This window comes from Haliaeetus leucocephalus, unplaced genomic scaffold (assembly GCF_000737465.1).
Source record: "Haliaeetus leucocephalus isolate CR32 unplaced genomic scaffold, Haliaeetus_leucocephalus-4.0 Scaffold328, whole genome shotgun sequence".
NCBI lineage: Eukaryota > Metazoa > Chordata > Aves > Accipitriformes > Accipitridae > Haliaeetus > Haliaeetus leucocephalus.
In genome coordinates this window covers 1,115,581-1,142,874 of record NW_010972764.1, presented here as the reverse complement: position 1 = coordinate 1,142,874, position 27,294 = coordinate 1,115,581, and the positions used below count along the sequence as shown (strand labels likewise).

Sequence of the window (27,294 nt, the reverse complement as noted above, 5' to 3'; positions counted from 1 at the left end):
CTTGCTGTTCCTCACCACTTCCCAGGCAAAGTCTGCCCTCCCCAGCCCCGTTATCCCGGAGGGGCTGGGTTTTTTCCAGCAGGGACTAGGTAGGGATGCCAGCCCCCTGCCCCGGGCATTCCCGGAGAAAAGCCAGCGCAGGGAGGGCACAGACACGTGGCCACCAGGCGATCGCTGCCGCGGCCAAAACCAGCTCCTGCCAAGGCTGGGCCAGACACGTCCTGAGACCCCGGTGCTGCCAGGGCAGCACCAGCCCCCTGGCCTTCTGCTAGCCATGGCAAAACCCATATTGACTGGGTTGCAGAACAGAGCATCCTAAACACTTGTTTCACAACTGTTACTGACTCACAAGAGATGTTACAGTCTTTCGAGAATTCCCATGAGTAAGAGCTGATCTCGGTATGTGTTTGCAGTGTTGGATCTTTAACATTTACTGCTGCTGGCACATGGAGGGTTGCACAAAGCACTTTTGGTCACACAGCTACCTAAAATATTTATCGGTGTGAGAATGTAGTCCTTTGTGTTCAGAACAAATGTTCTTTGATATTTTTAAATTATTTAAAAACTTTGCATGAGTGAATTGGAAATCTCATCACGCGTCTGACACCGGTTGGGGGTGCTTAACTATCTTTGCTTAGAAATCACAATAAGAATAGAAGTGAAAAGCAAATGCTAAAAGAGACAATTTTTCAGAGGTCAAAATCCAGATAAGAAAGAAGAAGGGACACACCCTCATTTTATTGTTGTATTCACCTAGACTCAGTTAAGACCTGCAGATACTCATGCATATGTGCTTTATTAAATGACTGTGATACATATCTAAACCCCATAGTTTTTAACACATAGAATTTTAAAACAGACTGGGACAATGATGGACTTTATTGCTTTTCAAACTACTTTAAATGTAGTAAAGTGTAGTACAATGTGGTGAACTGAAATCAGTAACCCTTGCTGTGAATGGCTATTTGTAATAGCCAGACTTCAAAAGCTTGTTTTCTAGTGACTACTGCTGTGAAGTCTGTTCTGCACTACTAAAAGTATTTTTTACTCTATTACATTCCATAGAAAACTTCAGTGGCTGTTTTCAAGTTCTTTTCACTGTACTACAAGCAATTTAGGTAACTCCAGTCAAAGTACTCCCACATTCTGAGGCTTCGTTGAAAACATCCAGCATGGGACGAAGATTTGTTCACTGAATGACGCCAAGCAGGGAGAATTCCTAGTATGACTTTTAGTAACCCATTTTCCTCTTGCCTTTGCAGCCTATGGCACTATTAAGAAAGTACTTGCCCCGATGAACCAGACTTCAAGCAGCTGCCTGCTCGAGGAAATCGAACTCCTGCCAAAAAGTCAGCGAGAGCCCATCAGGAGCCTTCAGATCCTGCACAGCCAGAGCGTCCTTTTCGTGGGCCTTCAGGAGCACGTGATTAAGGTCCCCCTGAAGAGATGTCTCTTTTACAAAACGTACAGGTATGAACAAGCAGCTAGTTTGATTTGATTGGAGAAAAATGCTTGCGGCAGGGTGTGGAAAAGTGGGAGGGAAAAATGACTGTAAGTAGGAATCCAAATTAATTACCTCTCTCAGCAATGACTTTCTGTGTACACTGTTTATCAGAAGTGTCTCTGACTTCTTGTACTAACTTGTTAGGACTAGATGAGACTCTCAAGTGTCATTATACAGATTCTGAATTGTGAAATGAAACAGTAAGAAATGGTTTGTATAGAAGACAGCTATCTGATAATGTGCAATACAACTGCTGGTTTAATCCATTTAAAGCTTAAAACTTGGACAAATTTAAGTTGTTTTTTTTTTTAAGCTATATTATAACTAAGTAAACCATACCTCTGTGGGTTCAGAAAGGAAACTGGTTTGGATGAACTGAGAGTTAAGACTAGTTGGACAAGTGGCTATTTAAAGGCAGTGCTGGATCAGGAAACCAAAATAAATGTAAATATTCTACTGGGTGGAAGTGTTATGCAGCTAACATTTGTTCAATCAAACAAGGAAGATAACTTACAAATCATCACTTGGTTTTAGACTTTATTATGGTAGTTAAGGAATTTAAAGTTCAGCATACAACTTTTATCTAAAAATACTTCTGGGTTGTGAAACATATGCTATTAGAGGTTGTTAATTCCATCTAATTAGTTATACCTTCCCTTTGATATAAGCGTGGTTCCAGTAATTCAGTACAGTTTACATCTGACTCCGAACCAGCGTGGTGAGCTTTTTGAGAACTGACAGACGCGTTTGTTTTTTAGCTTGTCTCGCTCTCAGGTTATTTAATATGCATTCCTTCAACCAGCCGGTCTACGAGAGGAGGGAGAGAGGCTGCCAGTTGCCTTTCTCGGCCACTAGACTGAGGATCGTGGGGACGTTGTTTGAGCGTGACAGAGGGGTTGGCTGTACCTCCCGTGCGGGGCAGCGACCGTCTGCGGGCGCCAAGGTTTCTGCTCTCGGAGGGGCCGCGGGCTCAGCGGGGGGTGACCGCGGGACGCAGGCGCAGGGCTCTGCCTCGGCGAGAGCGGAGGGACTTTTCCAGGGACCTGGCTCTGCGTGGGGATTGGTGCCGTGCGGGAGGCCAGTGAAAGGTTGAGAACAAGACCGAAGGAAAAGCTGTGCCCTGGAAAACTGGAGTAGACCGGGGAAGGGGAGTATTCTCCCTGTTACAGTTCTTTACCAGCCCTTTTTGTTTTTATGCTATCTTATGTAGCATATTTTAGGCGTTTTTTACTAAAATAGAAGTGATAGGACACTTGAAGCCGCATTGGAAGTCCTGCAAAGCTTACTTTAAGGAAAAGTTATATATAGGCAAGTCTCTGCCTCAAGCGTTTTGTTGGTTTAGGGGCCAACATAGGACCAAGTTTCATCTTTCTTTGGTTTAGCAAGTTGAAATGGGATGTGTGGTGGTCCTGTAGCCCTTTTTGGCTTGTTTTCTCCTTTTCATTAAGTGAAGGACTTACATATTGGGAGGGATATATGTATGTGTGTGCGTATATCTGAAGAAGGAAAAAAATCTAATGACGTATTCTTATGCTTCTCTCTTTTCTTGCATGTGACGTGATCGTGCCATTCTGGTTGTACAAGACACTGAACACATTTCCCTAAGCAGATGTGTGTATTTCAGAAAGGGAGACCAGGCTGGTATCCTGTGTTTTCTTAGGGTCCGTGTACACGTGATGGCAATCATAAACACAGAGAGCTCAGTAATACGGGCGTCCCGTGTTTACACCAAGCCTGCACTCCGCTTCAGACATTTCAAGGCTTGAGCCTTATTACGTTATTAGTGAGGCATGAACTCCAAACTCCAGAGATGAACTTCCAGAGCACCTGCTTAGCTGGTGCCTGTGTGGAGGTCCCACAAGGTCCCTGTGCTTCTGTCAGGACAATTCCCGAGGTAGATCAGTGCTGTCCTGGCTGCAGGGCACAAACGTGTCCCTGCCCTCGCTGGGTGGGACTGGTGTCTCAAATCATAGACCCGGTGCGTGCCTGTAGGCTAGGCATTCCTCTCCCTGTTTGAGCAGTGAGGTCTAATGGACTAGATTTTAAGAGCTTGCTTCTTTCTAAAAAAAAAAAAAAAAAAAAAAAAAAAAAAAAAAAGCAGTTCTGTTCCCATTTTACTGAGTAGAACAGTAGCTAAATGACTCAAATCCTGCTCAAATAATAATTTATTCTTCTGCCCAGAGGTATGTGAAGTCTCATCTTCCACTGGAATGAATTACTTAAAAGGAGATAAAATTATTCCTATTCCTCGTGGGGCTTTTCAGTCATATCTTTTGTAGTTGCATGACTTTCCTCATAGTAATTAAATATCCACTGCACCAAAAGGGTTGCCATCCATGCTTTCTTCTCCCTTAAAGAGTTCACCAGCAATTCAAGCTCTGTTTTGTGAGAAAGGAGAGGATTTACAGATGTGATCTAGATGAAATATGGCATTTCCTTGTCATCTGTCGTTAGGGGATTCGGGTCATTTGGAAAAACGCAGACATAATCTTTCTCTCACCTATCACTTGCTTTTGGCTTAACTAGTTTTTTCCTGGCTTATGCTGGATTTCAAGCGTATTTGGTTCTCTACACGTAGAAAGAGTGTAGGTACTTTACTTGGGGCTATAAATTTCACTGGGTAATGAAACATCTGAAACTTAGTCACTGCATCACTGGGTGCTTTAGTACTCCTCCTTGTTACGTGTTGCCAACTGTTACTTCTATATTATAGCAATGGGTAAATAGAGTAATGGGTAAACCTTACCTAAGGTAATGCCTTGAGCCATTGTCGTTCCTTTTTTGGACTCTTTTAATTTTATCTATTCACATTTATCATACTTACGGCTATATAACTGTGCCAAGGCTATATTCTGAACTTCCATCAATAATAACTAGAGTTTCTTCCCCAGATCAAGGGCATGTGTAGTCTTTAGTATCTATTTCACATAATTATTAAGAAATAGAGCATGTTTGTGTATGAATAACAGCCTTAAAAAAGCCAAAAGGCTGAAGATGCACTAGCTCATCTGCTCTGCCTTTTTGTGTCAATGGCAGAGTGCTCACCGTCTAATCTTTTCTAATCTTTTTGTTTAGGTTTAGTACAAAGCTTTCAGACAATGCAACTCCCTCTGTTGAGCAGACTGTTCCTCAAGCTAATATCTCAATGTCAAGATAATTTTCTTGAGATTGTCTTATTTTTTCTTTCTATTTCATTACTCCTTGTTCTGTTTTCACGTGCTAGCCTCTAAAACATGTGGTTATTGCTTTTATTTGTAGTTTATTATGCCTCCTTAATTATCACTCTGATATGCTGTACATATTTAGCTGACTCATATTTCCTTGTAGATCTGTTCCTCCAGCACTTCCCTGTGGTGGAGTCCTCTGTGACACGCAGTTGCCTCTGGCAAACATTCCCTCTGGTTCAGGAAGGTTCTGTTCCCCACCAGCTCACGGCTCCGCTCCCGCAAACACTGTTATCAAAGGCCCTTGAAAATACTGGTTTACATTTGGAGGCTAAATTTGATTTTTTTTTTTTTTTTTTTTTGGTGTTCTAGTTGTAGTTCAGTGCACTTTTATGACTGTGACAGCAGACCATACCACAGGCAGAGCCTGTTGTCACACCTGTAGTTCGGGTTGCTCTGTGCTTTCTGTTATGCCACGATGTTTTAGTTGTTTATGAGTTGCCCATGCTAGTTATTTGGATTGACAGTTTTCATAGGGGGAGTCTCCCACAGACTTCTGCCAATGGCTGAATAGTTCTGAACATCCTGTCGTAATCCTGCTGTTCTCAGGAGTCAGCTAGGGAAAAATAGCTTGGGACGTGTGAGTTCTTACAAAGAGTTCTCCAAAAAGCCACGGCATCTTCATGCTACGGGAGAAAACCGCAGAGCAGTTACCTTAGTTCAGCTCTCCCTGGGGAAAATCTTTAAGATTTGACCTGGTTATTATCACCTGTGTATTGCAATTCACACATTTACCAAACTTTTATGGAAGACCATCAACATTATTCTCTGGAGCTACTATTTTCACTATGAATTCTCCAGCTCTCTGTACTTCTTCAAAGTTGAGTAGGCCAAGCATAAAGCACAACTGACTTTTTTTATACCTGCTAATTAACTGTAATATGAGATAAATAGAATGATTATCATGAGAAGATAACTATTAAACTCTCTAAAGCTGCAGCATTTGCTATGTACTTTGAAGGCTCTATGCATCTGTAAGAAGGAATAAGATCTGTAGCAGGGGGTAAAGACTCTGTGCCCTGAAACAAAGAACCAGTCAGCTTTCTTTTATTGGCAGCTGTGGCCTTCAAAAGCAACCTTGGGGGGCAGTGATTTCTCTGAGGCAAATTTGTCGATGCTATAATTTGTACTGGAGTTTTCAGTGCATCAGTTCTGAAAGTAGGGGCAATGAAAAGTTGTATCAGCCCAATGTTCTGCAAAACCTTACCAAGCAAGGGTCAAGAATTGGTATTTCTGATGGAAGATAGGTTTCACACACTTAGAAGGCTTGAAAACTAATCTTACTATGACGTTATGTCTAAGTAAATAAATAGTGCTATCCGCTAAAAGTGGTACAAATAGTGACTTCTCTGGTGTAAAAAAAAAAAAAAAAAAAACAAACAAAAAAAAAACCAAAAACAAAACAAAACAACTTCTGGAAATATTTGAGTATTGTTTTTTACATTATATGCTTAAAATATTATTGGGTGACAAGATTGTTTTGCTAAGTAATGTTATCATAGCAATTCTACTGTAACCGTAACTTTTCTCTCTCTGTACTCCATCATTTTTATTTTGGCTTCTTTGTTAACTATTAGCTAAGCAATCTGTACATATGCAAAAGATAACTGTAGCAGCATAGTACTAAAAAGGGTACTGGATTAACTGACAGAAGAAAACAATTATTGGAAATTTGGTTATGCTTTATTTCATTCCTAGAACTCCAGCAAGATTATTAGATTAAGTATCTCAACCACTGTTGCATTCCTTTATTTTGCCTTAGCTATAGATGGTGCTTCCTCAGAAGTACTCTTACACTCAGTAGGAACCTGTTTTCCTGGTAATAAAACACTGGCTATCCTTACGTAGAAGAATAATTATTCCTATATACTAATATTATACAAGTTAACAATGAGTAATGTGGTCTAAACTATTACTAGGTGCTAACGTGTCCAGAAGAGCTTGCCAACACATGGAATTGAAATTGCTGTGTTGAAAAAAATAATTCCAGAATAGTTATTTTTGGATATCCAGGTGGATTTCCTTATTTCAAAATATGCAAGCCTTATTCCAGTTTAAATCAGAGAAACACACTGCTGCATTAGAATGCTGGAACCACACGAGGACTGATCTGAATTAGTGATTCCAGAGCAATATTCCAGAATCAGAACCCTCATAAATTTCCCAGACTGGGATAAACAGTAATCCTGTCTGCAAGACTAGATTGTAAGCACATTTAAATAACAGGAAGTCTATTTTTAGGTATTAGATACACTGCAAAATTATCTTCAGTTGGTGTGAACTTGTGAGAACACTAGTAAAGTCAGCAGAAGTATGAAATAAGCACACTTGAAAGTTTTCCTCACTCAGAAGAATTAGAATATTAGTCCCATACTAGGGAGGGAATCAATTCAAGGTCTACAGATCTGAGGTTGACCTATATTTCTGTCTTCCCTTGCAAAGACCAGGGTTTTTGCAGAAAGTGTCTTTGTCTATCTGGCCCACAAAATGCATCGGAGACAAACTATGCATTTACGTTTTGCTGCACCTGAAATATTTAGTCACAACTCTTTAAAGTGTGTGATCTATATGTGTGCGTATTGTATTGTAAGCACACATTTTTGGCAAAGAAGGAACTTTGATAAACAGGCAGAATTTTACAGCCTGCTCCCAGTGTATTACTTGAAGTAGCCTTATGAGAAAAAGGAAAATGTCTTTTCCTTTTAGTTTGCAAAGTTGTAACAAAACCAGATGGACTTGACTATATATTTGCAATTCAGATTTTATTAGTAGGATATTATTTTAAACAAAGAAGTGAGCTAAGAAATAAAAATTTGAAACAGGCATGTGGTTTTCATATGTCATGATGTAATTCATTTCTTTGCTTTGAAAAATACCAAAAGTTTGAGGAATTCTAAGTTCAGTGTAGTTACTGTTAAGTTTTTCTTGAAAATCACCTGACGTGTTTAAAGTAACCCACTTTCTAAGGGATCATTTCACTAGGCATTTGATACTTGGCAAGTGTATTCTCTGGAAACAGAAGTTAAAGGGACTAGATGGTAATAAGAAAGGGGGTGGGGGGGCAAATCTGGAAGGTTTTTTTATTTTAAATTAATTTAACATATCACATACTGGACTGCTACTCAGTCAGGCCAGCACATACCCTATCCATCTGAGCTTACAGTGCTCTGCGTTACACATCAGTTGTTTTCTCATGAGAATTATTTGCAGCTCTTTTAATACTCTATAATATTTTTTGTGGACATTTTCATTTATTTGAAGTTTTACAGAAAATTAATAACCGAGTTTGGAGTCCACTATTGACCTGAGTGTATGAGACAGAGAGAAAATATTTGTGATGCAGCAGTGTGAACCGTGGGCAGGATTCCAGGACAAGAGTTTGGTTGCTTCAGTTCCACAAGCCCAAAGTGAGTGGCTCTGAAGGCCATCTGCTCCTCATACTACGTTGTCAGGCCAGTGGGGGTATCTAGAGTTACTTCTGGAACGAGAGGTAGCTGTGCCCTCGAAATGTTGGGATACCTGCGACCTGTTTAGTACTCTTAAGGAGTCAAGTTGTTGTCATGGTTTAACCAACCCAGGACAGTTGTACGTCCTGAATCTGGGCCTGCTATCTTTACAATTGATTCATATTCTAGTATAAAGTTAACATCAACTTTGAAGTTCAAAAGAACCTAGGTTACAGCTGACGAAAAGGATCTGGCAGTCGTGTACCCTGTTTACATTTATATCCGCTACAGATATGAAGGTCTTTTAAAGACGTGGGAATACCATATGGAGGAAAACATGTCCAGCCTGGGCAATCACGTTATTGCCGGTCCAGTCTAGCAACACATAAACTTGTGGGAAAATCCCCAATTCCGTTGCTCTCACATTGCCTTGCCACTTAGGTAGCTCAGATTTTCAGAGCCTGTTTGCAAACCACAGCTTTGCAGGCTCTGGTTTCAACCCATCAAAAGGGCTTTGAAAACCCTAGCAGCACCTGGGCGTTCCAGCGTTTCCATGCTCCTGCCTCCTAATCGGAGGGTGGACGCTCTGTCTTGGCTGATTGACATGGATGGGGACCTCAGATCTTGTTTCTTTACAACGAACGGCAAGCCTGCGTTCTCTTGCAGAGAGCGTGCTCTGAAAGTCGTCTTCTGCATTGTTCTCGGTAGAGCTACTTGGAAGCACCAATATTCAGAGAACTGTGTGTTATAAAGGACTTTACTAAACAAATTATACATAAATTCCTGATTCTGGATTTGAAGGGAGGAGCTTGTAGATTTAGTGAATCATTCCTAGATGGATTTTGATTGTCTCATAGAAATTCAAGTCAGAGGAAGCAACAGTAGTCCACACAGAGTGACTGAGATGATTAAAAGATTTGCTTTTTCTTATAGGTATAGGCAAGGGTTAAGCAGGATTCTGAATATCTGACACACATCTTAGTTTGAGCTCCTAGGACTTTGTAAATTATGTGCCTACTATTTATGCTCTTCTGCATCATTCATCTGTATCTTTACATCCCCGTTCTTCATTGCACACACATATATATACGTATATATCTACAAAACCAGCAGTAATGAAAACACTGATAGGTACCTTTGTACAGAAGTCTAGTATCAGATTTATGTATTCATTCAGAAATGGATAGCACAGTGCGTTTGGAACATGAGACAGGCTTTTATCTTTGGTTGTCTGTTCAAATTTGCAGTGAGGAATCTAGCTTCTGTGAAATAAGATGGTGACCCCAGTTCAGTTCCTGGTATACAAAGTGTCCAGATCACAGCTGACAGTAATTGGAACTAGGTAGGCATGGCTATCTCAGTAGGAACGATTGAAAGGGTCAGGAGACTGAAATATCCTCTGTTCTTCAAAATGCGGTGTATAGGTAAAGACAGAAAAATGTTTCATTGAACAGGCTCAGAAGATGCACCTCTTAGGTTTATATATGCTCTGAATAAAATGTTACAGCTCAAGAGGACACCTGATTAGCACTTACAATGTATATTGATATGGGAATATATTCTTCCCCTGAAAGGAGATTTAAAAATCTCTTTTAAATCAGTGGTATCAGGATATAGCTTTTAATCTTAATGGTTTTTTATTCTTTGGAGCACACATAACAGATTCTTTTTAGTCTGAAACTGTATGGGTTTTTTTATATATTTTGCTCTGCGTGGTGTTCATTTTGGCCTCATTTTCTGTCTGAATAAATCCTCTCACATGTAACTGAAGTAGAGCAGTTTTGCTAGCCTGCTTGGTGATAATTATGAAATCGCTGAAGAAAATGACCTGCTATTGCTGCTTGCTTCAGAGTGAGGTGACTTACGGTTCTGTTACTAGTCAGTCAAAATCCATTAAGTGTTGCACGACTGTCTGTAGGCGTACCGAACCAGCGCAGCCAAATGAACGCCTTGCAGGAGAGACACTCAACTACTTATCATTCACGTTTGGTAAAAAATGTGAAATGACAACGCAGAGGAAAATTAGCATCAATCAGTAGAAGCCAAAAGCTGTTGAATGTTTTTGTAGAGAACGTTGACTCGACAGGGTGAGTGGCATCAAGAGTCTTAGAATGCACCAATTCACTTTTATTCCTGAATTTCCTTGCCGCACAAAATTGCCAGTTTTAGCAGTGCTGGGACGTGAAATCTAAGAGATGTGGGCTGGTGCCTACTGGGAGTAACAGACAAAACATTCATTTTCATCTCTGGTGAAACTGAGATGTAAGGTAGACTCCCAGAGACAAGATGACTAATATATTATCCAGCTCTGCTACTTCCAGTGTCACTGTCTGAAAGGGCCCTGTCAACTGAAAGACCTAATACTAATTTTAAAATTTATCTAATTTTTCAACAGTAGCATCTAAAATGGCTTTAATTTAAACAGAGATCTGGGAAGAAAAAGGCATAAAGATGTGTAATGGTACCTAATTTTCAACTTTCCTTACTGACATGAATTTGACAGCCATGTTGTACAGTTTCTTTTGTTATTTCATCTACACACTGAAGCTGTTCCTCTTACTGCTGTCTCTTGGGAGAAAGATTCATTAAAAAAGAGTTAAAACAATATGAAATTTTCATTACGGAGGACAGTAAGGACACATAACTGTGAGTTAATAATAGTCCCTTTAATTTCAGATTTCACATAGAAGTTCTGATATCTTCATACTTACAAGCTTTATTTTATCCTCATTTTCTATCCGTAAACTTATTTTGTTATCTGTTTCTTTTTTTTTTTGTTTTAAATCTAGGCATAGCAGATCAAAATAATTAGCCACTGTTATTCACACATTAAATTATCCCTCAAAGGAAAAAAAATGGTTTTAAAAGGTAGCATAATTAAGCAAATATGGATTAAAATTTACCCACATATTACCTATCCTCTTCTTTTCACTTAAAAGAAAATATATCCACTTTTCAGAGACACTGGTGGTCTAAGCAAGTGATCTAAAAGAAATAATAAGAAACCCCCCCGAGATGTGAGGCAGAACGGAAAAGGACTGTTGTGCCAATACCTGAGAACAGGGCAGCTATTGAAGCCAGGTCCTGCCTCATTTCATTAATATATCTGGCACAGTGAACTGAAATGCCAGAAAGAGGGTGGTGATGCTGAACTACACTTTTGTGGTATGATTTTTCTTTCTGAATATAAGATTTCAAAAATTAAACTTTTTACAACATGAGATTAGATATAATAATGACTGGGACAATCAATTAGAACATTATAAAAAATAAATAAGGCAAAACTAGAGTTTCTCATGTGAGGAATGCTTCTCAGATGAAATTTCCTGTTGCTTTGTTTGGAATAGTTCATATGTTTCCAGGATTAATTTATGTATTGTAGTGTAAAGAAAAAAAACCCAACAAATTATTGAAGACTGTTAATGCCTTTCATTTTTAGAGGCAGTTCTTTGCATTTGTAAGCCTCTTGTCATCTGCATGAGGTTAGCTGAGTTATTAACTTCTTAAAACCATAGCTTTCATATGGTCAGTGGACCTTCTTAACTAAATTCTGGAAAGATTCACCTCATTTTATCTTGCTGCAGTGCTCTCCAAACCCGGTCACTTACTGAAATGGCCACGTTCAGTGTCCATGGAGTGATGGAACGTGCTTTGTCCTGGCAGTACAAGGACTTTTCAGCATTTTTTTTAACTTTATTTCTTCCATGGAACTAGGATCCATTCTGATACCAGGAAGTTTTAAGAACGGTCAAAATATGCTTTGAGTGCCCTACTTATAACTGTTAAGTGACTTGTAATGAAAGGTGCAAGCCATTTGCCTGAGTGGAAAGTAATGTGGAAACAAAAGCAAAAGAGGAAATAGGGTCTAAGAGCAGAGTGGGAGAAGGATCAGCTTACTCCCAGGAAAGAGGGAGTGTGGTTTTGAGTGAAAGGGTATTGACTTTTAAAATATTTTATTTTTTTAATAGAAAGTGTCTAAAGCCTAATAACTGCATTTAAAAATATTAACACTTAAAGGAATAGTGAAGTTGGAAAAGTGAGCACTTCTACTCTGAGAAATAGCACAGCTAATGTTGCCAATTGTGCATTAGGTCAGCCTTTACTTTTGTTTTGTAGTAATTTTTTTATAAAACATTATAAAACAGAGATACTCCGAAGGAGAACACTGAACATGTTGTCTTGCAGACCCTGGAAGACCAAGACACTTAGAACTTTCCATAATTTGCATCAATTGTCCTCCTCACTTTCTACATAGAGTAAATGGAAACATGTGCAGCCTGAGTTACAAAAATGCTCAGTGCTCGCAGCTGCAAGAACCATCAGTGGGAACTCTTTTCTGAACACCGAATCCCCTAAACCAGAAGCTTTATCTTTGAACTGGCAGCCTAATTAGGGATACCTAGGGAGTTTTGGCTATTACGTCTCTTACTCTGTGCCCATTTTGCAGATGGGAACTATGCTCCCACATAGCACTGGCAATCCATGTTGCCAAGTGTACTGTAGAAACTAATTCTTTGAAATTTATAAGTAGTAAGGATCCTCTATGATGGTATTATGGAATAGCATAGTAAGGAGTTAGTAAGTCTGGATTTTGTCTGATGTTACTGTGGGAACTACATCAGGAATGCCAGAGATAAATAGAAATATGAATAAAACACAGGATTTGTGAGGACAGAATCACAGAAGAGTTGAGTTTGGCAGGGACCTCTAGAGATCACCTGGTCCTGCCCCCCTGCTCCAGCTGGGCCACCCAGAGCCGGTTGCCCAGGACCACGTCCAGGTGGGTTTTGAATATCTCGAAGAATGAGTTGAGCAAGAATGATCAGTTTAGCATTTTTTATAATCTAGACAAAATGTTTGAATTTATGATTTTTATGTGTAATTTATAAGTATTTTTACAAGTGTTAAACCGATTATATTATGCTTCACTATAATGGGACTTCCACCTCCTTTCTGATATATCTTTAGCTGTGAAGCTGCAGACCTATTGCCTGGACTGTTAATGCTTGTGCTACCAGTAGCAAAAGAAAGCTGCCGTTTAATAGCGAAAAGAACTAGTTTTTTACAGTGGGTCTTTCAGAGTCTGTAGGAAGCTGGACTACCATCCTTCTCTCTAACCTTCCTTTTTCCTCCTCATGTGCCAGAGGAGGGAATGTCTAGGGCAGTGTGTGAAATGCAAGAGGTGTGATGGCAGCCACCGGCACCCCTTTGAACTTACCTCCAGGGATTCTATAGCAGTGCAGACAACAAACCAGAGGTTTTCTAATTAGTTTTCAAAGAGTAGACATTGTCATCTGATTTCTGACAAAGATGATAACTATAATTCCAAAACTGATAGGAAAGACTAAGAACTGTAACTCCTGAAATCTTCGTTACTTGGAGCAGACAACATAGGCTTTTTATGAATTGCTGTAATTCTCTAGTAATTAAGTACAATAATCAGTCATGACGATATACCATGCATACAGCCAGAAATTCAGCTATGCACTTAAAAGAAATGCTAGCTTTGTGTAGGCATTCAAATTCATTTTTCTTCTCTTTTGTCATTTCATCTGTGCCATACCACAACAGGGATCAGTTTCGCTGTCTGTTTTAGGCCTGCGAAACATGAAGGGATGCCGCATAGTTATTTGGAGATCTTTGGTCAACAGAGATGAAGATGTTCATGTTTTCTGACTGGTTTTCATTCACAGTGCATGCATTGGATCCCAAGACCCTTATTGTGGCTGGGACATGGTGATGAAGAAATGCACAACGCTGGAAGAAAGTCTGAGCATGAGTCAGTGGGAGCAAAGCATTACTGTGTGTCCTGTAAGTCCAAATACATTCGTTTATCTCTTAAAACTTTTGATTCCTTGTGAATTTCATGAAAATGAGCTGGCATAGATTTTTTCAAACTCAGAAAACTGTATTTAATGCCATTTTCCTCAGGCTTTCCCATCAGATTTTAACAGGATATTTAGTTTCTTTTCTATTTCTTATCAAACTACTTATATAATATGATCAAGTTATTTATAGTACTTTCAAAGAGTAGTTCTTTTTTACCTGTAATGTCTGTGTTCCCACCTTGAAAGCAAATGTTCACTAGGATTAGAGATATTGACATGTTTTTCTCTGCAGGATTTTTCTCCATTTTGTACTTTGGAAAAAAATTAATCACTACTGGTACAATCTTTTCTTTTAAGATCATTACTGCTAATATAAAAGGCTATATAACATCCTTCAAAGTCCATGAATTGGAAGGGTGAATTGTATGGGTTAAGTCTCACCCACATAAATGACAGGAGTGATAATTATAACAAACTTCATGTTAATATTTACAGTGGTTTAACACTTGTCTTTAAAAATGATTTTGAATAAATTTAATATAATAAAACCCAAACAACAACGTTGATTTATATCCATCCTTTTTAATGTGGTTCCAGCGTTGGTTTAATATTGATTCGTTTCCCTCACTCCAAAGAGCACAAAAAGAAGGTTAAGAAGGATCTTCCTTGTGCTACTAACCTCTTTCCTTTGGAGACTCATGGAGGCTGCTTTGTCTTTGCATGTTGCCCATGGAGAGGGAGCCTCTCCGACTCAGTTCTGCTTTCATTGCTAATAAGAACTTATTGAACTTGTCCCCACTTGCCACTGGAGCGCACGCATCTATGAATTTATGCTCATACGACATCCATGTTCTATTCTCCATGCGTTTAACAAGCTCCTTTTAACATCTTGCTGACAGTCCACTCTCTTAAGCTGGGCTTCGTTTAGTGAACCAGAGACGTGCAAAATTAGTATAAAGTTCTTCCAGCTTTCACGTGGGAGCTCTACACGTGCTGCAGCAGCCTCATAGATACAAATCACTATACTGATTCCAAGGTCCTTGAGAACTAGCTCCTGCTGACTGTCTGTGTTTGGCATTAAATAGTAATTTTTAAAATACCTTGTCCTGTCATTTGCATCCATGCTCTCACATAATGGCCCAATAAAAAAGGCTTGCATTGGATTCATCTGCATTAGCATTTTAGCTGAAATCTGGAGCAACTTTGGGGCAAATACTCTGACTTTTCCCATCTACTGTTCTTTGTTTCACAACACAAAGCAGTCTTGAAGCACACAAGCCACATTACTTTCAGATGAAATTAAACCAAATATGTGCTCTGACTACTACGAGGCATTTGATCGATGGCCAGAGCGAGTCCAACATAAAGTCCACGAAACATGTATGGTGTATGTGTCAAGTCTTCAACACCACCTGTTTTATTTTCCAGATTGGCAGTTTATGTGTGTACCATTTGCTAATATAGACATAGCCATTGTCTCACAGAAAGTCGGGATTCGGTCACTAGTGCAGTCCTTGCCTCCCTGGTTGACAAGTATGCTAGATGCACTGTCCAGTATATTCCTTTCCAAGTACATGGAGTACATCGTATCTCCCTGCGGTAATCCCGCAGGCTAAATGTGGTTATGGGGAGGGTTTGCTGGTCGCCTGGTTGGGTTGCTGTATTAGCAAGGATTACGGGAATGGCTTGCTTGGTTGGTATTTGCCTGAGCAGTCTGCCTACTGCTTAGTCTTTGAATTCTGGCGTTAGCCCTTATTTTCTTTCATAGATAAAAAACATGAGGCCAAGAGGGGGTGGAGGGGGAGGAGGAATGGTTTAGAAAGGAGAATTCAATCCTGTTCCGTTCAATTGGAAAAACAATTATTTAGTATCTATTATATGACAGTTGCGTAGGATGTGACAGTCTAGTCAAAGCAGAGGAGCACCAAAGGATTGCTCAGAAATTCATCCACAGCTGTGAGACTTATGCTGTGTATCAGAGAAGAAAAGATTTAGCGAGCCTCCAAAGGAATTTTGGAGTTGAGCAGACTGAGATTGCATAATATAAGGAAAATTTTAGAACTAACTGTCTAAATTGAAAAGCGTGGTTTTACCACTTTACTGTCTTAAACCCCTGAACTCTAAGTAACACATTATTGAACAAATTTGAAAACTTCATAGAAACTTTCCTTTAACATAACACTGTATTCTGGCAAACTGCAATCGATTACAATTTTGCTTAGTTAGGCTTTCAAATATTTGTTTTTATAGCATTTTTATGTGCTGTATTCACAGGATATATAAGCCAAGATGTAATGAATTTCATTTTGTAGGCAACTGAGCTATGTGCATCCTTGACTTTTGCTATATATATTTAAGACAATGTTGCAGGCAGAACATAACAGAGTATTAGAAACCTCCTACTCTCCCTCTTTTGGTTCCAATCAGTTCCAATATCTTAATTGTTAGTAAAACTACACTGGTCTTTTTAACATTATAGAAAATTTGTCAGGTTAATGCATGACCAGTTTCTTCTAAACTCGGATCAGAGACAGAGGCATGTTTATACAGTAGTTTAGCCCAAAATTAAAAGTATGACCAGTTGCACTTGAGAAATTATTTCCTAGGGAATTACTCACATATCGGGAGTATTTATTGGCATGTCATGGTAGAGCAGGGAGGGGGCTAGGAGAGGTGGCTGAGCATTTGTGTTACCATCTCGCTGAACTTTGAAGATCATTTGTGACAAATGTGGGTTTTTTGGTTATCTTGCTTTGATTTAATTCTCAAGTTGGTTTTTTAGGTTGTTGTTTCAGTTGGCCTAAGTACACCAATTGTGCATGAATATAGATAGTAATTAATGCTACAGCACATATGTCTACTTTGAGCTTCTTCCAGTTGGTCACATATCCCTATTATTCATCCAGTATTTTTTATAGTAATGAAGGTTCATTTTTTTGCCAAAATATTTTCCAGTGGGACCACTTGCAATCCATCACTTAAAAATACACTGTCTGACATTATCAAAGAGCTTTTATACGGAAAGTAAAAATATTTTTTTTTAAAGTTGGGGTTTTTTACATAAGTATGCAACATGAAAAGGCTTTATTTTTTACAGCTGCACGCAGGGAAAGAGTATAGTATGGGATCTTACCCGAATTCATTAGCAGCTTCCGGAAACACTCCAGAGCCACTGAATTCTACACAAAGTAATCTCAAACCCAAGAGCTCGTGGCGGATTTAAGGGCTGGGTCACTGAAGAAGTGACCTCGGCTCAGAGTGCAGAGGCACAAACCAGGAGGACAAGGTGGGTGCGGAGAGGCTCAGGACAGAGATGACTGATGCCGCCAGGGCATTAGGAAGGAAGAAGGGACTAGAGGTATCTGCAGAAGGGAAAGGGAGACAAAAACAGGGTAGTAGAGAGGGAAAGCAGAGTGTAGCCATGCCGGGAAAGTACAGCCCTATAGTCCGATTGATTGCGATTTTCCCCTTGAGGCGTGCCAGATGGTGAAAGGTTAATGGGCATGGGTTCTGGTGAGGGCTAAGGCGGCCCCTCATCAGTACATTTTGCCTTCCTATAGTCCTATGATGAAATTGTTCAATATCGCTTGTGAAAGGGAGATACTCATAGAGAGACAGAGCAGGTGAGTCGGGGAGAAGAGCAGAGACTGCAGTGGGATGATCTTTACAGGAGCAGGGGGCAAAAATCTGCCATCAGTATGTCCCTCTGAGCTCAAGCTTTCAGCTGAATTTTGTGAATACTTTCCCTGCCACTTGATATAAATTATGGTAACCATAGACAACTGTAGCTTTAGTTTATAATTGCAGGTGCAACAATAAAGATGCTTTGGTGCAGCATAGAAATGGAAAGCAGCAGACATTTTCACATCTCCGACATTAATTGGATTGGGGAGGTATCATTGCTAGTTTATGGACTGTATATTTGTTAGACCAGCAATGTAGGAGAGAATGGGTTTACTTGTCACTTAACAAGAAGTAAGTATTTCTTGTTGTCTTATGAAAAACAACAGTGTATACTCTGCATGAGCAAAGGTCAGTGAGTTATTTTCAATAAACAGCTGTCAGCAGAATTTTGAAATGATGAATTATGGTTATGTCAGTTGTAGCTGGCAGAGCATACATATAGCTGTTCTGTGGAGAAGCTGTATCTCTGAAAAATAAATCATGAGCAAAGTAATTAGTAGTGAAATTATGGAGCCCTTACTACAGTGGAAAGAATCAGCCAGCACCCAGCGTGGCAGTGGAAACATGCCTCGTGCTGTAATCGAATCTCTTCTATCTTCAAATTATTAGTGAAATGTATACTTCCCTCAGCACTGTTAAAATGAAACAATACTAAAAATACCAAAGGGAGACACCATTTCAGATTATTCATGACCATCTACAACTGTAGTTCCTATTTCAATATATAAGCAAATGTTAAAGTGTTATGCTCTTACACATTTGATAAAATATGCATGACTACAACAGATACATATTAATTTTTATTTAAGAGTGACTTTAAATGCTATTTAGCCTGCACTTGTTAGTACTGTTGTTTTGATGGAAAGTTAAAATGTGACAATCAAAGGGCAAATCCTTTAGCATTTAAGTGAAAAAGTGGCCATCATTTCCATTTATGATCACAGATTTGTGAAGATTAGCATCTTGCTAAAAGAATCAATAATATGAAAGCCTGTCTTTTTAAGAGAGCTGAATTCCCCACGTCCAGCCCTATTTTCTTTAGAAGTTCCAGTAACAATGGAGGCAGCGGCAGTTTCCGTTAGCGCATTCCATTTCAGCTGGACAGTAAAGAATTCTTATTAGCATGTGTTATGGCTGCATGATGGAAACATTCCAGTCAAGGTGAGAATGGTCTGACCCTTCCAGCCAAAGGTGTTGAGAATTGACTTCAGCAGGAGCGAAGTGTCTCATCATGTAGGGTTAGGAGCTGCTTTTTTGAAGATGTTTTTAGGATTTATACATGTAATTACATCTACTGTTTAGAGAGAGTAATTTAAAACTACATTTTACTTTTATGAAATGGTGCTATCTGTTACGTGCTTCAAAAAACTGTTGTCAAAAAGACAATCATCGTGGAGATTTGAGTTTCATTCACGCAGTTTTTTTACTCTGGACTATTAACCTCTGCTGCCTCTTCCTACCAATGTAGATTAGGGTTTCCACAAGCATTCTTGCACATGCTGTTTTACGGTCAGTGTCCAGGTTCCTAATCACAGGTAAATTTTAGGAAATAGGGAATACTGTCATCAGAAGATAATCGAGAAGGTGAAACTGTACTTTCTATGGAATCACTGTAGGCAAGCACAGTTGTGAAAGGTAACGGTTAGTTGTGATTATTGTTATTGCTGTAGTGGTGGCATCCACTGGCCCAGGTTGGTTGCAGATGGTGGGAATTTCGCAGCTAGAGAGATTTTAAGGGGAGCTTGCTGTCTGGAACGTATTCCTCTGCAGTGGAGGATTTAGAGTTGGCACCTGAAGGCTGTACCTCCCTGTACTGCGGAATTAAGAGGTTGTGTGAAGGAAGCGTCAGGCCTCGGGTAAGCCTTCTGTTGTGTTTGTTTCTAGATGAGGAATCTGACAGTGGATGGGCATTTTGGAACGTGGTCGCAGTGGAAACCTTGCACCCACACTGACGGTGCCAGCGCTGGCTCCTGCCTCTGCAGGACCCGGGTGTGTGACAGTCCTGCTCCGCAGTGCGGAGGCTGGCTGTGTGAAGGACCAACCATGGAGATCGCCAACTGTTCCAGGTACACAAAACAATTTCAGGTTCTATTGTTTATGCTTTAAAAGTTTTTAACTTCATCAGAATAGATCCTGTTCTGTACAGGAAACAGCTTATAGCAATGGCCACAGTGTTAGAAAGTATCTCACGGGCTTTGTGGGAGAGAGAATGAGCCAGACAGCAAATTGTGATTTCAAATGCTGTGTACCAAATAACACTGTCTTCAGCTAATTTTGACAAAAGCTCAGAAAGAAAAAAATCAGTGAGGTAATATCCCAAGTATGATACGTTTTTCTCAGTTCTGGAAGTCATAAAACTTTTTTTCTGGAAGTCAGAACTGTTCACTTTTTTGGAGGTCTCATGTCACCATTATATTCCCCTATTCTGCCTTGGGAAAAATGTTTTTATTACATCTTTTGGTTGTATCACGACATCTAGATCTATTACCAGTCTGTATGCCACTCTTCAGCCACTCTTTTGTCTTCCTCAGGCACGTAACCACTCCCAGAAAAAACAGTGAGAGCAGATCATTTCAAAGAGACTCAGGACACTGCACATCCTGAACTGCATTAGGAGTTCATGTTTAAAACATTATATGTACTTTAATTGCAAGATGAAACTTATATGCTGGTGCATTCTGCTTATTTTCAGATTCTTTCTGCTTTTTGTCTCTGCTTTTTTGGTTTTTTTAAACATCAGAAGCACATCATGGTAGTGAATAAAACTGATTATCCTTCTGCACAAGATAACTGCAAGCTCTGTAAGTGGAAATAGTCAATTTTAGGGAAATTATTAAAAACATGACAATGTAGTATATAGCATCAGATTAGGACAATGGCTTGGGTCAGACATTGCACTGACAGAGATCTTATTTTTTTTTTGGTCTGTGTTACCAGTGATAGCTGATTAATGTTTTCAAAAGCTTTTTTTCTGTGTTATCAACTCTTATCTCCCTTATAATAACAAGACATCAAGATGAGTGAAATTTAAATTGGTAATATTTGTGATAAATTACTTGAATAATCTTATGTCATTTTTATTACTGGATTTAATTAATTTTCATTGTTAAAAAAAAAGTGATTTCAAAATCAAGTAAGGCACTATATTAACTTTTGCTTTTATGATGAAACCTCAAAAACTCCTTATAATTTAGTTTTATTTTTCTTGATTTCTGTTTGTCTTCTACCAATACAGAAACTGCAAGCTAGCCATCAAAAGGTTTTGGGAACTGCTGAAGTGCATCATTTTTTGCTTAGGACAGGGTATGAAATTCCTTTTGAGATGTTTGGTCTAGTATATTTTTTCCTAGGGTATATTGGGGAGGGACAGGAGTGTCCTTTCCAAACGTTCACAAATGCAGGGTACAGCATGTGAATTCTGTTAGCTTTTTGGTTACATTGCAAATAAGGTATTGACGCCTTATCAGAGTATCCTGTTGAAATTGTGAACTAGTGCATTTTGACACTTATTACTCTTTTTCCCTTTAGAATCATAGAATCATTTAGGTTGGAAAAGACCTTTAAGATCATCGAGTCCAACCATTAACCTAACACTGCCAAGTCCACCACTAAACCATGTCCCTAAGCATCATGTCTGTATGTCTTTTAAATCCCTCCAGGGATGGTGACTCCACCACATCCCTGGGCAGCCTGTTCCAGTGCCTGATAACCCTTTTGGTGAAGAAATTTTTCCTAATATCCAACCTAAACCTCCCCTGGTGCAACTTGAGGCCATTTCCCTCTCATCCTATCACTAGTTACTCAGTAGAAGAGACTGACCCCACCTCGCTGCAACCTCCTTTCGGGTAGTTGCAGAGAGCGATCAGGTCTCCCCTCAGCCTCCTTTTCTCCAGGCTTTAATCACTTTCCTTTCAGAAGAGGTAGCAAAACTTGACATTTTAATTTCCCTGAAAAAAAGACCCACAAATAATAATTGGAACAATATGTAATTAAAAGTTATCTTCGGAACTTTGATAGAGGAGTTTGCAGGTGAAGTTTATGCAGAATAAAGTGACTGAAAGCAACTAAATAGCTTCTTATCTTTATACTTCTTGTGTAATGAGGGCATTTTAGCAGTTGCCGATTACAGAGCATGGAATATAGAAGGATCAGACCACCTTTATTTTAGTTCCATATTCTTTAAGAAATGGAATACAATGCAGTATTAATGACTTCTACAGAAATATTAATGGGCCAGATTCTGCTGTCAGTCACACCTAATCAGCCATTCGCTATGTATAACAGATGACAGAGCCTGAGCTTTTTATTCTACCAGAAATGGAGGCTGGACACCATGGACTTCTTGGTCACCCTGTAGTACCACTTGTGGAATAGGCTTTCAAGTTCGTCAGCGTTCCTGCAGCAATCCAACCCCTCGACACGGAGGACGCGTCTGTGTGGGACAGAATCGGGAGGAGAGGTGAGTTATCTTTTTTCAACAGTGTGTTTTAATTTCTTCTGCTCCGCTGTATTCCAGAGGACATTTTCTCCTTTACCTGCCTTGTTTTTCTCTTTCCTTTCCTCTCACTCACTCTCTAACTGCACTGCTGCACAGTAGCAGTGTTCCCATTAGCAAGGCTGTGGGTCTGCAGCGGTTCTTTCATCTTTCACTTAGCTGCATCCCTCTTGAGCCAGCTGAGAGCTCCTGGTAGTGCCAGAGAATTGGGCTGGAGCAATGTGCTGCTGTCCCTTGGGACCCTGAAAATTGATTCTCCTTGAAAATTGATTGCAGTGTGTTTGAATTGTAACTTGCCCAGCCTCAAGACCTGGAATATAGAGCAAAATATAGTAAGGTCACAGCACTATGTTACTGATGCTGTGAGTTCATTTTTTTTCTGTCTTAAATGAATTAAGCATCCTAGAACACGAAAGGAAGTTTCAAGGGCTTTGTTTTATATTCAATAAATATAATACACCTTGAACTCAAATATCTTTTAGTAAGGTTTCAGGGTTTTTTTTAAATTGTTTGTATCTATATTAACCCCTGAGCAGATCAAGTCAGCTCAGATTTTGATTTCACCATCTATTGCTTTGGCACTGGCCTAGGTATTTTGTCACTAGCTCAGAATGTAAAGTTCAGGCCTCTGATTCCATTTTACATGCACCCTAATGACTCTAGTTGGTAATTTGTGTGTTAGGAATTTTAACAAGCATTAAATATTTCTTGAAACCAAACTAGAATATATTCAGATAAACTGCAACTCTTAGATGCATCATGTTGTTTCCCGAGGCATGCCAGAAAGCTAGATAGCAGAAGACTGGTGTTGGTCTAAGAATTCGGAGTCCTGGAGTCATCTGTTCCAAGAGATGTATGTGGATGTGTTTCCTTTCAATATGCACTTGCAGCTCACTTCAGTGTTTCTGTATGGATGATTTAGTATCCTGTATTGCTGTTGGATGAAAACAAGATTCAGTAACCTTTATGATGAGTTTCAGTGAGCGATTTAATTAAACACCAACTCTGGCATTTCTCCAGATGAAGAGATTCCATTGAAGGGAAGTTGCAGCGCACATTTATGTATTAACATATCACCAGGGACCTGGTCTTTCTAACTCTAAATGTAAAGGATCAGTATCACAGAACATGTGAACACTTCTTGCTGTTTCAGAGCCATGAATATTTACCATTTCATCGCAGAGGAGAGCATTTTGTTATTTTGTAAATTGCTTTCTGAAAATAAGTTGCCCTACCAAAAAGCCATCACCACCAAATGCAGATTATATCTGCTGTTACATAGCTCTGTCCCAGCATGAATAATAGTTATTGATTTTCTTGAACTGAGAGGTCAGTCCAGGGCACGGCACAATGAGACTGAGTATAGAAGAAAAGAGTTTAATTTGGATAGACTTTTTGGTGATGGACTATGAATCTTAGTAGTCATTGTTCATCTTAAGTTTCACATGAAATAAAAGTCCACTAAGGAGTTTCAGAGAAATACAGAAAATGGTGAGAAATACATTCATAATTATAGAAGAAAATGTCCACTATTAAGACAACGGGTGCACTAAAAAAGCAATGACAAAGTGGAAAGTGATACTTAGAATGAGTTGAAATAATAGCAGCCTAGAAGGGTTGAATTTTGGTACGTAACAGTTCTGAAGGAACAGCAGGCTTATGTTGTTTTGCTTTTGTAGCCTGCAGGTTACTTGTCCTTTCCCCCTTTGTCCAGTTCAGCAGCAATCGGGGCTGTACGTGCCTGTGAGTTTACTGCAGGGTGCCTTTTTCTCTCACAGTTCCTCTGTCGCTGTTTCCGATCTCCTTGAAACACCCGTCACTCTCACCGGCCCTGCACCTTCCTCCCACTCACCAGCTTGCTCACAGTTGAGCTCCTGCCTCTACCCTGATTTTAAGTTATCCATTATGTCTGCTGATACTTCTAGCGTTGGGGTTTTTTTTTCGAAGTACTTCCAAAATTTATGTCCAGAAGGTGTGGTGTGTTAGGAAGTTTTGTCGTATAATTTGTAAAGCAGCTAGAGGAACGAAGCATCAGTTATTTGCCAGGATTTTTCTCAGCGACAGGCCAAGGACTTGGATAAATCTTTTCACAGCTGTAAAAAGCAGAGTCCTGGGAACCTGGCCAGCCAGGGCCCATCCCAGCACCCCCAGCCAGGGAGCGGGGCAAGCCTGGAGGCTCTGGCCAGGTCCAACCAAGTGTCTAGACCCTAGGTGACATCATGGTGATGGGTCAAGGCTGAGGTCCAGCTGGGAAGCCGAGCCGCAGGCTGGGGTTAGGGTCAGGTTCAGTGGTCACCGGGCAGGTCTATAGCAACAGGGCCAAGGCCAGAAGGCAGTCCACACGTTGAGGTCTAGACCAAGGGGCTCCATGGTGGGCCAGGGACAAGGCTCAGCACTTCTCCGACAGCAGAGGTTGAAGGTCCCTGGCAGAGCTCAAGTAGAGCTCCTGGGTCTGTGGGTGTGGGTGGAGGTCCCAGGTGAGGCTGGTTGGGGCCATTAGCTCCTTATGAGTGTCCTCGGGGCTCTGACAGAGTGTAGAGTTTTGAGCTGCGAGGGCAACGGAGTACCAGTATTTACAGTAGTCCTGATTCACTGCGCCGCTCCAGTGCCACTGGGGTTACACCTGCACCAAATGGAAACGCTTCCTTTGAGAACTGGGCCCAGTACGTATAGGCAGGCTGAGCAAATACTCCACATGGAGGAACTCCTAAGAAATGTTTACCTTGGTTTTGTATCCAGAGTACCGATAAGCAGCTTCTCAGATTTTCTCAGTTAAATTAATCGGCTTATAAATAGCCTAATATTTTACTGCCTTAATGGCCCAGCACATATGTAAAATGAATAGATGCGTAGTCTTAGTAAAAACTAGAATTAGTTGGTTTACACATTGTGTGCATTTGTGTTTATAAAAGTGCATATTCGCGTCACCTTCACAGGTTCAGGGGCAGAAATACGGGATTCGGTTTCCACAGCCAACATTGTGCCAAACTTTGAAACAGTTTTCAGCAAACAGTGATTTCCATAGAAGTCCAGTGCGTAAGTCCGTAGAAAGCAAACACAGAAAAGGCAGCATATAGCTGAGATAAATTCACCTGCAGATGTGAATGCATATTCAGTTTGAGAGTATTTGTTCATGCATTAAGAGCTAAATGTTTGTCTCGGTTATGTTTGTTTTACCTCATGAAAGCCATGATCGTTTCATGGTTAATGTATCAGGCAGCTCTGTGCTTGCTGGTCATTCCCTGGAAATCAATGGCAATATTTACCAACTTAAAATGTTGCAGATAGGTTAAGCTCTTGCTTGCTCTGCTGCTAAGGGGGGGGGGGGGGGGGGGGGGGGGAAAACAATTGTGAGAGCGCAGCAAAGACTCAGATTACAAAGCAAATTCACCCTGTAGAAATAGGTCAAAAGTGCAGCTGATGTGCATTTAGACAGAATATGGAGATGGATTAAAAATAGTATTTTAACAAAATTTGTTCATCAGAGAAAATAATTTTGTAGTTAAGACTCCAGATGGAAGACATCCTGATGAATTCCTTAGGGGCTTAAAAATTTCTGGGTTTTCCTGTATGAGAAATATTCGCCGAAGCTGCTGGAAAACTCTCAAGGTTTTAGTTTATAGAGTCTATAGTATCCTGTCTTGACTTTTTCATTGAGTGAAAATGTTTGTCCTCTCCTTTCTGTGGAATGCAGTGGATATGGGCTCATTAAGTCCACTGGTCTCCCTCTTATCTGTGCGGAAATTAGGGACATTAGAATGAGAAACCTTTGCTTTTAGTGAGTGTAGTTATCTTTTATTGCATAGGGAAAAAAGAAAGAAAAAAAGCATTGCAAATCAGAACTAGAAAAATAAATTGGCTGCAGATGAGGAGTAAATGTTTGAAAGCCCTGGGAATTTGGGGGTGTATAAGGTGATTAGAAGCAGTACATATTGTCACCTTTTTTTGTCCACAATCCTGAGCAGATATTCAGAGCTTTTGGGATTGTTTCCACGAGAAGGAGGAATTGCTAAGAGTCAAGTGCCTGCTCTGCGTAGCACTGCTTGTTCCCGAGTAGTGCGCACAAGCCTGGTTCCCTTCAGCAGAGCAGATAAACACCACGAGGCTTTGGGCTTGCTTGCGCTCCCACGGCTCTCTCCATCCTCCTTGCTTTCTCTGCTCCCTCCTCTTCTTCCACAGAAGCCCCTGGGAACAAAAGCCGTGGCCCCTGCCACCTTCCACAGTCTCCTGGGTGGGGATTTCTGTTGATTCAGCAATCTCAACCCAGTAAAGCGTGTGTGTGCGTCGTGTGTCTGCCTTCAATTAAAGGAATCCAGCATTCCCATCAACCTCAGTATCATCTGTCACCAGCTGGTAATCACGAGTACCCACCACGTAAGAGTATGTTGCATGGGAACGGGCAGACAGTGATGAAGGTTAGTTTGTTTTTCTTAAATACATGCTAGTATAATATAGTTCAAAATTAAGAACTATACGTTTAAATTAAATAGCATCTCTCTGTGGAATAAAAAAGGCACATTTGTTACTGTCGTGCAGTTAGCCTGTGGTACTCAGTGCTGCGTGGCAACACTGAAATAAATTGATGTCTTACGAAAGCCTGAGATCTTCAGAGGAATGAGAATAGTAATTCCAGTTGTACTGGAATTGCCTGGAGTAAAAATTAAAAAAATTACTGTAGGAACTAGTGGTTGTGGATACAACTGGACAGAGGATGTTCTCCCTTCCCCCAGTATGACAATTCCTTTATTAGGGCATTTGAACTTGGATTCACTGCAAGGGAAACCGGGAAGGGTCACTGTGCAAAACCCACATTTCTCTAGGCTGTTCTCCCTTCTGACCTCACTGCAGTTAGATTAGGGGAGAGGGCAGTGGTTTCACAGATTCAAGTTTCTTACATTGCATGTTTTGTTGAATTACTGTAAAATGTTAGCCCTGTGGGTCCTGAGAACACAATTAAGAGGGGAAGAAAGAGCAAAAGGGAAAAAGGGTTACTGAGTGACTTGAAATGCAGCCAAGAGGAGATATAATGAAACTTGGCTCAAAGCCCTGTGCTGTAGCACAGCTCTCAAAGATCAATTGCAGGGATGTCTCTAGCTGTGAAAGCATACCTGAT

At 40.1% G+C, this 27,294-nt stretch overlaps 1 protein-coding gene across 1 annotated transcript in view; it reads left to right on the top strand.

The window, feature by feature from the left end:
• SEMA5A (sema domain, seven thrombospondin repeats (type 1 and type 1-like), transmembrane domain (TM) and short cytoplasmic domain, (semaphorin) 5A) overlaps positions 1 to 27,294 on the top strand; it is a 222,359-nt gene that overhangs the window by 123,772 nt on the left and 71,293 nt on the right. Inside the window, exons 10-13 of the mRNA XM_010571431.1 lie at positions 1,263 to 1,470; positions 13,868 to 13,985; positions 19,571 to 19,752; positions 22,002 to 22,145. Coding sequence (XP_010569733.1) covers positions 1,263 to 1,470; positions 13,868 to 13,985; positions 19,571 to 19,752; positions 22,002 to 22,145 — 652 coding nt within the window. The remainder of the gene's footprint in view (positions 1 to 1,262; positions 1,471 to 13,867; positions 13,986 to 19,570; positions 19,753 to 22,001; positions 22,146 to 27,294) is intronic.